This window comes from Xiphophorus couchianus, chromosome 8 (genome assembly GCF_001444195.1).
Source record: "Xiphophorus couchianus chromosome 8, X_couchianus-1.0, whole genome shotgun sequence".
NCBI lineage: Eukaryota > Metazoa > Chordata > Actinopteri > Cyprinodontiformes > Poeciliidae > Xiphophorus > Xiphophorus couchianus.
The window spans coordinates 28,410,043-28,422,907 of NC_040235.1; the positions used below are offsets into that span (position 1 = coordinate 28,410,043).

General features: G+C 40.4%; 1 protein-coding gene across 1 annotated transcript in view; it reads left to right on the forward strand.

Moving 5' to 3' along the window:
• tln1 (talin 1) overlaps positions 1–12,865 on the forward strand; it is an 85,102-nt gene that overhangs the window by 30,789 nt on the left and 41,448 nt on the right. The window contains exons 12-19 of the mRNA XM_028024680.1: positions 246–347; positions 497–573; positions 5,396–5,576; positions 6,143–6,256; positions 6,645–6,753; positions 8,525–8,733; positions 8,817–8,915; positions 12,640–12,807. Coding sequence (XP_027880481.1) covers positions 246–347; positions 497–573; positions 5,396–5,576; positions 6,143–6,256; positions 6,645–6,753; positions 8,525–8,733; positions 8,817–8,915; positions 12,640–12,807 — 1,059 coding nt within the window. The remainder of the gene's footprint in view (positions 1–245; positions 348–496; positions 574–5,395; positions 5,577–6,142; positions 6,257–6,644; positions 6,754–8,524; positions 8,734–8,816; positions 8,916–12,639; positions 12,808–12,865) is intronic.

Genomic DNA, 12,865 nt, shown 5'->3' on the forward strand with positions numbered 1-12,865 from the left:
TTTAATGTGTTTAAAAAGCTCTTTAAAAAAAACAACTAAAAATGATTGGAGAGCATGAATGTCTTAGTTCATTCATTGTTCTTCTGTCTTTCAAAACCCTGCATAACATGTTATGCAAGAGTTATGCATGTTCAAAAACATGCATAACTGATTCATACAGAGAATCAATACAAAGTCCAGGACTTGAGTTCTACACTGCATGTGCTCATCTTTTAATCCAAAGCTGTCATTTGATCTGCTGACAGGACTTTGGAGACTATCAGGATGGGTACTACTCTGTGCAAACCACTGAGGGAGAGCAGATTGCCCAGCTTATTGCTGGTTACATCGATATCATCCTCAAAAAGGTCAGTAGGAACATTCAAATGTAGTAAATGACAATACTCCAAACAAGAAAAATATTTGTAAATAAAATATTTAGTTGTTTGAAATTCTGTGGTCAATCAGCGGCAGCTTAAAACCATATTTGTGTCTTCATATTGCTGTCTTTTAATAGAAAAAAAGTAAGGACCACTTTGGCTTTGATGGAGATGATGAATCACCCATGGAGGAGGACTCTGTGTCTCCCAAAAAGTAAGTGTGTTTCTTTACAGATAAATTGGGTCAAATCAGGACAGAAAATCCACATGTGGATTTCAATACATACATTCAAAGAGTAAACCATTAAATATTCATTATACTCAGTTACTGTATACGTGTATGTATTGTATATTAAGGTTGGGGTTTTACAGTGTTAATATTGATTAATCAACTACAGATAAAAATAACACATTAAAAAGAATTACCTTATTTTATCACACTGCAGCACGCTTGAACGACAAACCCCTTTAAAAAATTATTAAAATATGAAAAGCCCATTTATTTCAGAAACTACAGATTAACTATACATAGATATTTTTTGAAAACCCCTATTTCTGTGAATTAGGATGATTCACCTAAAATTCGGGCTGAATTGGGCCAAAATTATTTACTTGATGGTGGGTCAGGCTTCTGTGGCGCATTTAATAAACCTCAAGTACATACACAGAGAATGCCAAAAGAGAATGCAGGATCAAGTTGTGTTATTCTACTTATTAGTCTAAGCAGAGGAGTAGATGTCTGTTAAAAGTGCAGTTCGCTGCACCGTAGTGCACCACAGTGGTGGAACAGCCCCACCACTATGCTCCAATTAATCACACAACCCAGATGACCAATGTTAAAAATGGAAGAAGTTGCATTGTTTACTCTAATGGTGCTCAAATAACAAAACCAGTTAAAGCTTAATTAAAATAATATTTCATCCCCTCCAGGTATCTAACTTCTCCGTTCTCTCTGTTGTTCTTCTGTTTTTTTATTAGGCCCGAGCAGCAAAGCGCTGCGAAGGCCTATTGTATCTGTACTGTTTCTTCTTATTATTACGATTCTGCCCCCCTAAAGAGGAGCCTTTTTGGGGGCTTTATCATATTCAAAAACTCACCAAACTTGGCGGTCGCGACTAGAAAATTTAAAAATTTTGAATTTTAAGGTTGTCACAAAAATCGCAAAATAAATTGCTCAACGGTGGCAACTAGCAATTTTCTGTTGACACAATGGTATGAACGTACTTCATCGTAGAGACATGAAATTTGGTACACTTGTAGAGCTCACCAAAAGACTCAGAACTTACATTTAATGTTATAAGCCAACTATCACAGGAAGTCGGCCATTTTGTATTGAAAGTCCATTTTTGACCTCGATTTTGACGTTTACAGCCTTCGTATTTGATCGAACTCCTCCTAGGGATTTCGATTGATCGGCTTCAAACTTGGTCAGTCTGATCATAAGGCATGTTTGATTTAAAGTTATCAAATTGGTGAGTTTTGGAGCATGTTGAAGGGGGGTTAGCAGGGGTCAAAGTTCACCTACTCGCCATGAAACTCTTATATTTCCTATACAAAAACACATAGAGGGACCAAACTTTCAGTGATTGATCGTCATCAGGTGTCCTACAATACCCTATGGTCAAATGATGACATCACTTAGGCCACGCCCCCTGAGAACAGGAAGTGTCATGTTTTACTGTGAACGGTCGCTATCTTAGTCCTTTGACCTAATCAACATGAAACTGTGTCCAGAGACAGAAGACATGTTGGTGTGTTGAGGATTCCAACCCCGACTGGCTTTGACATAGCAGGTGGGCGTGGCGGCGCGGCGAAGTGACCTGTAACGCCGTTGCCATACGTTTGGCTCTGAATTCCACAATTTCGGGCCCAGCTGCTCCAAACTCACTAAGATGGATCCTTATCCACCTGCCGACAGAAATTCATAACAAAATTTGGTGGCGTGGCCTAATTTCTCTATAGGGCCCCCTAGAGTATTTTAAATGAACAGCCCCAAGCCATGCTTTAACCTAGAATTACGAAACTTGGTACACATGTGTATCTTGTCAGGACGTACAAAAAAGTCTCTTAGAGCCATGGTCGAAACCCAACAGGAAGTCGGCCATTTTGGATTGAATTTCAGATTTTGACTGCGATTTTGACGTTTACAGCCTTCGTATTTGATCGAACTCCTCCTAGGGATTTCGATTGATCGGCTTCAAACTTGGTCAGTCTGATCATAAGGCATGTTTGATTTAAAGTTATCAAATTGGTGACTGTATGAGCTTGCTGAAGGGGGGATACCAGGGGTCAAAGTTCACCTACTCGCCATGAAACACGAAACTCTTATATATCCTGCACAGAAACTCACAGAGACACCAAACCTTCAGTGATTGATCATCATTAGGTGTCCTAAAAGACCCTGTGGTGAAATTATGACATCGCTTAGGCCACGCCCCCTGAGAACAGGAAGTGTCATGTTTTACTGTGAACGGTCGCTATGTTAGCCTTTTGACCTAATCAACATGAAACTGTGTCCAGAGACAGAAGACATGTTGGTGTGTTGTGGATCCAAGCTCTGACCGGCTGCGATGAAGCAGCTGGGTGTGGCGGCGTGGCGAAGTGACCTGTAACGCCGATGCCATACGTTTGCTTCTAGATTCCACATGTTTCGACCGAGCTGCACCAAACTTGGCCTGAGTGATCCTGGTGTGATGCCTGAAAATTCTATGTCATCATATTATGACGTCATCTAAGCCCCGCCCCCTCAGAACAGGAAGTGCTGTTTTTTTCCTTGGAAACTTTCATCTATGGCTCTCTTGACCTAATCAAGGTGATTCTGTGTTGGATGACAGATAGGAAGTTGGTCTCGCTTGCTTTAAAGTGCCAAGAGTTTTCAATGGCGGCAACGCCGTTCGTATACGTTTGCCTCTACATTCCACATATTTTGACCGAGCTGCATCAAACTTGGCCTGAGTGATCCTGGTGGGATGCCCGTCGATCCTACATCATCATATTATGACGTCATCTAAGCCCCGCCCCCCCAGAACAGGAAGTGCCGTTTTTTTCCTTTAAAGCTCTGTTTATGGCTCTCTTGACCTAATCAAGATGATACGGATGATAAACTCTGTCAACGCTCGCTGCTGGCTGAACCGTGTGGGCGTGGCCAAATGGCGAATATCAGTCCCTCGCCATATGCATACGTTTGGCTCTAATTCACACATAGATCATCCGATTGGCGCCAAACTTGATATGTATGACCTTTGTTCACCTCTAAAGAGCCCAACGGGTTTGAAATGTAATTTGACTCCACTGCGCCCCCTAAGTCAATACATCAGCTGTATCTCCTCGATGCATCGACCGATCTGCACCAGATTTTTTGACAGTCGTCGGGGAGCGCCGCCGAACGCATTCACGCGTGTCGCCCGGTGGACGGGCGGGGAAAATGCGCGACAGCTTCTGCAGTGGCTAGCGGCGGCGGTGCTGGAAACTGCGGCAGAGCTTCTGCGGTGGCGAGCGGGCTGCGGCTCTGGAAACCGTGCGAGAGCTTCTGCGGTGGCTGGAACCCCCGCGGTGGCCAATAGGCCGGAGCGGCGCTTGCTGCGAGGGCCGCCCGAGGCTGCTTGCAGCTTTAATTTGTTTTTGTTTTGTTTTTTGGGAGGATCAGCAAATGACGTATTGATGCCCTGGAGGCTAAACCACATTTAGCCTCCTGGGCAGCCCAGGAGGAAAACCCAGCAGAAATAGTGGTTGCTTTTATGAGTACTAGTACTTGATGCTGTATCTGGTTCAATACTGACAGCGGAATCAGTATTGGGACACCACGAGTAAATAATGGATGTCAGTGAATCCAATAAATAATAAATCCATTATTTATTGGCACTATTTACTGGCATCACTAAATATCTGGTAGAGGAAATAACATGTCACTGTTTATATGTCAAAATGGTTTTAATCCAGAAAGTTTCTGCTTTTGCTTTATTGGCTCTTGATTAATTATGCATCATTCAGACTGGGCTCGAGGCATTAATGGAAACATTTATCTGTAGAGAACAGAAAATTACATTTTCATTAGTAAATGTAGAACTAAATGCCATAAACATACTTTAAACCATTCAGAGTAGACTAGAACCAGAAGACCTGAGTGGTCTGGAAGGTTGATACAACTGCAACAGTATTTTAAAAACTATTCTCTCAGTGGAAGGACTTTATAACATGGGGTGATGTGCTTTATCTTCCTGGTTTTAGTGAGAACACAAGCATCAGCATTTGAATTAAAGTTGAAATGCTGATGCATAGCATGGCTGAACACTAATGTGTTTAGCATGGCTGAGTTTATCTAGATCTTGCTGCAACATTAGTACTTTAAGTGTACAAATGTTCTTCAGGTGATAGAAAGTTGAGTTACAATTATCTTTATATGTCTCAGAAGGTTCAGGTTAGAGTCCATCACTACACTCAGAGTTTGGGCCTGATCTCTAGTTTTTGGTTCTAATAACTGAAGCTTTGTGATGACTCTGGATTGTTCCTCTATAGGTCAAAGAGTATAACTTCAGTTTTGTTTCTATTCAGCTGAAGAAATTTGTGGCACATCCGCACACCTCAGCATTTGTTCTCAGCATCTGTTCAGTGCTTTGGAATCACTTGGTGACATTGTAGGTTTGGATAGTCGTGCATACATCGCATCTCTTGGAGATTCCATTTTAATCCAACTGTTTCATTTTGGTGTGGGAAAAGAAATAACTTTTCTTTCATTTAATCACTCATCATTCTAATGTGGTAAGAGGTACATATATACGTATATGGCATTGCTGTAATTATTATCATTCTTTTAGATTAAGTAGAGAATATTATGAGTTTGTGCAAAACACACTATAACTTTTCACTTAGCCATTGATGAGGTTTTCTTAAGAGTTGATTATTGCCACTTCTAGGAAAACAGATTTCCTAACTTTACACCGGCTATTGTGATATTGTACTATCTAAAGTTACTGCTCACTTTGTGGATGCATAAGCTGCTATAATTCTCTGCATATCCTAAACTTGTGTGACTCCAGGTCGACTGTAATGCAGCAGCAGTTCAACAGGATGGGCAAGGCAGAGACAGGCTGTGTTGCCCTGCCAGCCATCATGCGCTCAGGAGCTGGAGGTCCAGAGAGTTTCCAGAAGGGTACCATGCCCCAGGCCAAACAGCACATTACCAGTGGGCAGATGCACAGGGGACACATGCCTCCTCTGGTAAAAAACAAAACAAAAACACAAGACGACCTGTTAATGCTCATTGGTGGTAGTAGTGTTGGTGCTGGTTGCACTGCAATGGGTGGATCTAAAATCAGACATTTTGGGTACAGTACCCTCCCACTACATCCCCTGCTTCAGACTACCCTTAGCCTGACTTTAGTCAAGATCTGTGCAGATTTTTCATATGTAGCTTCTGGTCTTTTCAACCCCAAAATGATATTTAGCTCAATAAAGCTGAGTATATGAAAGGTTTGTGTGAACCCCTGAAGCCAAACACCATGTCCTCCTTATCAGTATCATTTAGTTTTAGGATCTATACATTGTTCAGAAGAAATGTTGGGGGTATAAGAACAAAATGGCTTCATTTTCGGTTTGAATATATTAGTATCTTGTTCTTGAAACATCCTCTGAGCCAAAACTTTTTTCTTGCATGGTTTGCTACAACAATTATGTACAAATCTGCAGTAGGAGGGACTACTGAGGATCAAGATATGTACTGGCCAGAAAGAGGTCTCTGAAATGTGTTAATATTGACTTTAATGAGGTATATTTTCTTTCTGCAGACATCAGCACAGCAAGCCCTAACTGGAACCATCAACTCCAGCATGCAGGCTGTCCAGGCAGCCCAGGCCTCTCTGGATGATTTTGATACGCTGCCCCCATTAGGAACAGACGCTGTGAGTTTTACATTTTGTCTGCTGGGAAAAGTGATTCCAGGGCATAATTCAGGAGACTGCTTAGCAAACTGTGAAATGATCATTCAGATAGCTGATTTTTTTCCATGGGTTAGATTTATTGAATTGTGTGAAAGATCGAGAATACGAGTGCAACAATAGCTATTGTCAGATTTTTTGCATAATTCCCTTTGTAAATTGTAAATGTTCTTGGTGATTATATAAACCCTGAAATACAATAGCAATAGCAGGTTACAGATGCAGAAAATATTAAGTTTCTAATGTAAATCACTTTGCTTTTCACCCATCAGCACTGACAAACATGAGGACCCAACCTCTGTAGTCCTTTAGGGGTTATTGACATACACTGCATTATGTTCCTCTTTTTAAGGCATCCCAAGCCTGGCGCAAAAACAAGATGGATGAGTCCAAGCATGAGATCCATTCCCAGGTGGATGCCATCACAGCAGGCACAGCATCCATGGTCAACCTCACAGCAGGTAGAGAGAAGAAAAGATCAGCTTGTTTTCAGAGTTGTAGAACTGAATTGTATCTCCCAGAGAGGATAGAGCCGGTTAGCTCGATTGTGTAGAGCAGGAGTGTCAAACTCCAGTCCTCAAGGGCCGGTGTCCTGCAACTTTTAGATGTGCCTCTGCTGCACCACACCTGAATAGAATAATCAGGACATTAGCAAGACTCTTATCTACACAAGAAGGAGGTAATTAAGCCATTTCATTACAGTGTTTTGTACCTGCGGCACATCTAAAAACTGCAGGACAGCTGCCCTTGAGGACTAGAGTTTGACACTTGTGGTGTAGAGAAAGTAAAAATCACTGCAGAGACCTTCAAGCAGTTAAATACTTTTATCACAAAATGATGACAATGCTACTACAGACTTTTTAGTGTAAAGAGTCTTGAGATGTCTTGAGAATTGGTGCTATATATGCAAACTCAATAGAACAGCAGTGTGGCTTGCTGATGATGGGTATCAGCAAGCCATCCTTACTGTGTCCAAATCAAGTAAAGAAAACCTATACAGCCAGCTGACCTAACAACATGCAGGTTAGTTTGGTGTACAGTATTTTCCGCACTATAAGGCGCACCACATTATAAGGCGCACCTTCAATGAATGGCCTATTTTAAAACTTTTTTCATATACAAGGCGCACCGCATTTTAAGGCGCATAGAATAGACGCTACAGTAGTGGCTGGGGTTACGTTATGCATCCATTAGATGCGCTAAAGGGAATGTCAACAAAACAGTCAGATAGGTCAGTCAAACTTTATTAATAGATTACAAACCAGCGTTCTGAAAACTCCGTTCATTCCCAAAATCAATAAACAGCTGTTTTATTATTTTCCCTGAGGTAACGTAAGTGACGTGGTATTTTCGTGACACAGTTTATCTTTTAACAACAGCAAGGTATAACATATAGTGGAGGGAAGTTTTCCTCGATTCAATAAACACGTAAAAAACAGTCTGATAATGTTACGGTAAATCAAACGTTAGTGCCATCACAATATATATCCACTTCCGCTATAACCATTGATTCGTTCATGTTAAATTCTCTGGCTGCTGCTCTATTCCCGTGTTCTACTGCGTGACTGATCGCCTTGAGCTTAAACTCTGCATCGTAAGCGTGTCTCTTAATAGGAACCATTTTGGGGTCTTTACACAAAACCCAGAGTGCACCGCGCGCTTCTTCTTCTACGGGGGAAAATGAAGTCGGCAGCTGCTTACCGTAGTTGCGAGACCTGTTGTGGCTCAATATTGGTCCATATATAAGGCGCACCGGATTATAAGGCGCACTCTCGGCTTTTGAGAAAATTGAAGGCTTTTATGTGCGCCTTATAGTGCGGAAAATACGGTAATCACTCTGATTGGTCAGAGTGATGCGTTCAAATATTCTACTGATAATGCTTTTTGAAAATGTGACTCATAAATCTGTCAGCTGGTTTGTAATCAAGTTTTTTCCCACAACATTTATCAGATACTTATTTTTTTATCCCAGTAGAATATATGACAAACTCATTCAGACTGCATAGTAGTCTATAGTATTCACAAAGAAAAAACATTTTATGGTCCTAGTTGTTCTATATAAATTCTGTGATATGTAATGAGATTTACTCACTGTCGATTTTGCTGTTTAGAGCCCGATGCATACGGCAATTTAGATTTTTTATGTTCATTTCTCATGTAAATTTGTTTCTGATACACGAGAGAAATTATATTTACTTTGGGAATAAATGCAGTTGCTATTTGTGTTCTAAGGTGATCCAGCTGAGACGGACTATACAGCAGTTGGCTGTGCAGTCACCACAATTTCATCCAACTTGACTGAGATGTCAAAGGGTGTGAAACTACTGGCAGCCCTGATGGAGGATGAAGGTGGAAATGGGCAGCAGCTGCTGGGTGCTGCCAAGAATCTGGCCAGTGCTGTTTCTGACATGCTGAAGACAGCTCAGCCGGCAAATACAGAGGTAGATAGCAGCTTTAAGAGGAGGAGACATTGTTATGTTTGTCTTAAGTCATTATAGTTGTTGTTCATGTCTTACTTTTCCAGCCTCGTCAGAACTTGTTGCAAGCAGCAGGAAATGTCGGTCAGGCTAGTGGAGAACTCCTGTCTCACATTGGAGAGACAGATACTGATCCACAGTTCCAGGTTTGTCAGTCCTTACTTTTATTGAAGTGTTCTTTGATTTACAGTCTATAGTCAGAGAAGGTTTAATATGAGCCTAACCTATCTTTGCAAATATAACTACTTTAAGTATTCTGGGATGGTTTTCCTGATTGTTTAGGTGTGTTTTATGTGAATTACAATTTCTTCAAATGTGCATTTGTGAGGTCAGACCATAATGTTTAAGGGGACAGCCTGGCAATGGTACATGGTCATGTCGAAACATGAAAGTGGCAACTTTCATGTTGAACCCACAGATTGCTTTACAGGATGTAGGAGTTTGTTATATAACCAGTAGGTTAATGGTTCAAACCCTGGCTCTGTCTGACTTTTCCTATCTATGGGCAAGACATAGACTTTACTGCTGGTGGTTGGTACTGGGTCCAACTGGTGGCGTGGCTGCATGGTAGCTTTGCCTCCGTCACTCTGCCCCGGGGCAGCTGTGGCTACTATGTAGCTCACCACCATCAGTGTGGAATGAATGACTGACTACTTGTAGTGCACAACGTTTTGGATTCCTCACACTATACAAGTACAGACCATTTACCATTCCCCAAAATGTCTTTATATGTTGTAACCTTAATAGTTCCATTGACTAGAACAAGGAGACAAATAGTTCCTCTCACTAGAATGCCTGCTCATCACAATAACCCCCATCATAATCCTCAACCTTTACACCTGACACATGCAGCGAGCCAGACAAATACTATTCACTTAGCAACTATCAAACCCAGACTCCAATCCATTGGCCTGCCAGATGGGAATCAGGATTTATCCCTCCAGAAAACATGTCTCCAGTTTTCTAGAGCCCTGTGATTGTGTTCTTCTTTCCACTGCATTCAACACTTGGCATCATACTTGGGGATTTAAGACTTGGATGCAGCTGTTTGGCCATGGAAATCCATTCCATGGAGCTTACCACACACTGTTCTTTAAATGATCTATTTGCCACATGAAGTTTGGACAAACTTCACAACAGATCATGAAGTTTGGAGGTCTGTAGCTATTGACTCTGCAGAAAGCGGGCAACCTCAATATCTACTGAAAATGCTCTCATGCCCAATTGGTATAATACACTGTTATAATACCACAAAGAATTGACTGTGGAATATTTTATGACTGAACTTTTTGCACAGGTGGGATACTGTCATTGTTCCATCGTGGAATTCACTGAACTCCTAGGAAAGAACTTTTCTTTCATAATGTTTGTGGAAGCTATTTGCATGCCTTGGTGACCTGTACCTGAGGTCATGGGAACTATTTAAACATGTGAATTCAGTGATGTGTGAGCCAATACTTTTGACAATATACTGAAGTAAGAGTAGTATTACTGCAATATATTTTGATTAAAGTAGAAGTATTCATCCAAAAAATGACTGGAGAGTTGAAAAGCAAGAGATAAAAAGTATTTGGTGAAGATACTTATATTTCCGATTTGGAGTGTACATTCAAACATGTGTGGTCCTTAATAAAGGTCTTATGGATGTAATACACATTTCTCACCATATAAAACCTTGTTCCGTGTTTAATGAATATATTTGACAGCATCGGCCTAAAGGATCTTTCAGGGATTCCAGATGGAGAACTCTCTCTAACGTTCAAGTGCTGGTAACTAACGTATCCTCCAGATAAAAGCATGACTCATTTGACCTAATCAAGCGTATTACTATGTTTCATACTGTATATATTACTTTATCTTTAAGATCAATCAACAAATCTTTTGCCTTTATAAGGTAGTAAGAATAAAGACTAAAAGCTTCTAGTTTTTAGTAGTAGGATTGGTTATTGGCGGCATTATTGATCACAATAACATATTTCCCCCTTGGTAAATTTACTCTGTAACAATCTGATTGTGGTGAAATGTTCCAGCATACACCTTAGCATCCAACCAGTCCATCATACAGTCATGGCCAGAGGTTTCCATGGTGACAAACTGTGGGTATAGAGTAAGAAATAACCTTTATTGTCCTTCAGTGGAAAAAATAATTGCTAACAAGAGAGCTAAGCTTTCTTTTTTATACCTACACCTGTACAGTATGGAAAGGAAGTTAGCTAAGCATTTTGCAGAAATATACTGTCAATGTGGATTGTGTTATAAAGTACACTTTAAGGATAATATGTTCTTTATGAATGAATGGAATGATTACACGAGCTGATCACTCTCTACTCAGGGTAAATGAAACTGTCCACACCAAAACCAAAGTTGTAAAATTTGTAATACACATTTGCCATTGTACTTTTTTTTTAAACAGAAAAGGATTGTTGGGGCAAGTATTAAAAACATGCTTACTGAGGAAAGTCTATTTTCCTCAGTCACACATTTGTGGTTCTTTATAGCACAAACAAAGGATAATTTGCAATGATTTGCAGATGAAATGTAGTTGATGAAATGGGGCCTAATTGGTTGCCATGGTTGGGGCCCATCAGTTGCTAATGCTTGTGTTGTGTTCAGCTGAAGTTCCCAGGCAGACTAGCTGGGAACTTTCTGTCCTAGCATGGAAGAGCAGCTAACTCTTTAGTTTATTAACTAATCAAGACTATGTGAAGGATTTTTTAGGTAACAGTTTATTTTTCTTCTGTTTACAGTGCAGAAGTGACAGATGTTTTGGGCAGACTTTAATAAAACCAATACACTACATAAGAAATGGTTAATTTTGGTAATTAGGATATTTTGATTATTGAGAGCCTGGTACATAAAATGTAGTAGGCTTTTAATACCTGCTACAGTAGGTAGCAGGTACAGTATTAAGCTTTTTAATTTGAAAAAGACCTAAGGAGCATTAAAAATATCAATTAAAGTGCAATATTACACCTAAAATTAAAATTCGCATGACTACAATCAGTGACACATTACTGCACACATATTGGGATCATAAAACAATAGCAGCAGTTTCCACAGCACTCCATCCGGGACTATTAATAGATGTATCCTGACAGTGGACTCTCACGACCACTCATGTTATGTTCTTGATTAACAGAGTATAATTATACTCTGTTAATTATACTTGATGAACAGAGTACCTATAGATTAAAAACACCTCAAACTCAGCACAAACTCAGCACTGCTGTCACCTGACATTGCGCCGGATAGAACCCTCCCCAAAAATCTAGATTTGCTGTTGCAAAGGCTTCAACTAAAGAACTGCTCATCACAACAAACGGCTTCTTAGGAGCAGCAGACAAGGAACTTCATATTTAAGATTTCTTTTAGATTTTACACTCTGCTAGAGAGTCGGCAGTCTACTTTTCATCGTTCACTGAACTTGACATGAATAAAATCTATTTGTGCTAATTCCCACAGAAGTGTTAAATTAGCAGGTTGTAGTTTGAGAAAGAAGCAAACTTTGATATGCAATAATATAGGGTGGCGCATTCTGTAGAATTTAATAGGGCAGTCAGTTTTAAATAACTGCAACCTCATCAAAGTATGTGTTTCTCCTTTCTAATATCTATTTGGATCACTTGGTTTATCTTCCTACTGATTACTTTCCAAACTATTTAAATCAACTATTGGCTCGTTGATTAAACTATTGATTGATAGGACAACCTTGATTTCACATTTAATTGTGCAAATTTTAAAAATATTATCTGTGCAATCTTGGAAACATTGAACTTCTTTGTGATTGATATTATTGTGACTAGTGTCTGTCCCTTCTTTACCCACAAGCATGGAGGGGACAGTGATAATTAGGCTGTGCACTTTTGACAGGATATGTTGATGCAGCTGGCAAAAGCTGTGGCTAATGCTGCAGCAGCTCTGGTGCTCAAAGCTAAGAATGTGGCCCAGAAGACGGAGGACTCGGCCCAGCAGAACCGGGTTATTGCAGCAGCTACACAGTGCGCTCTCTCCACGTCTCAGCTGGTCGCCTGCACCAGGGTGAGTACTGGGACCTGCGGTGGTTGGTCAGAAAGATCACAGCTGATACTTTTAAGAG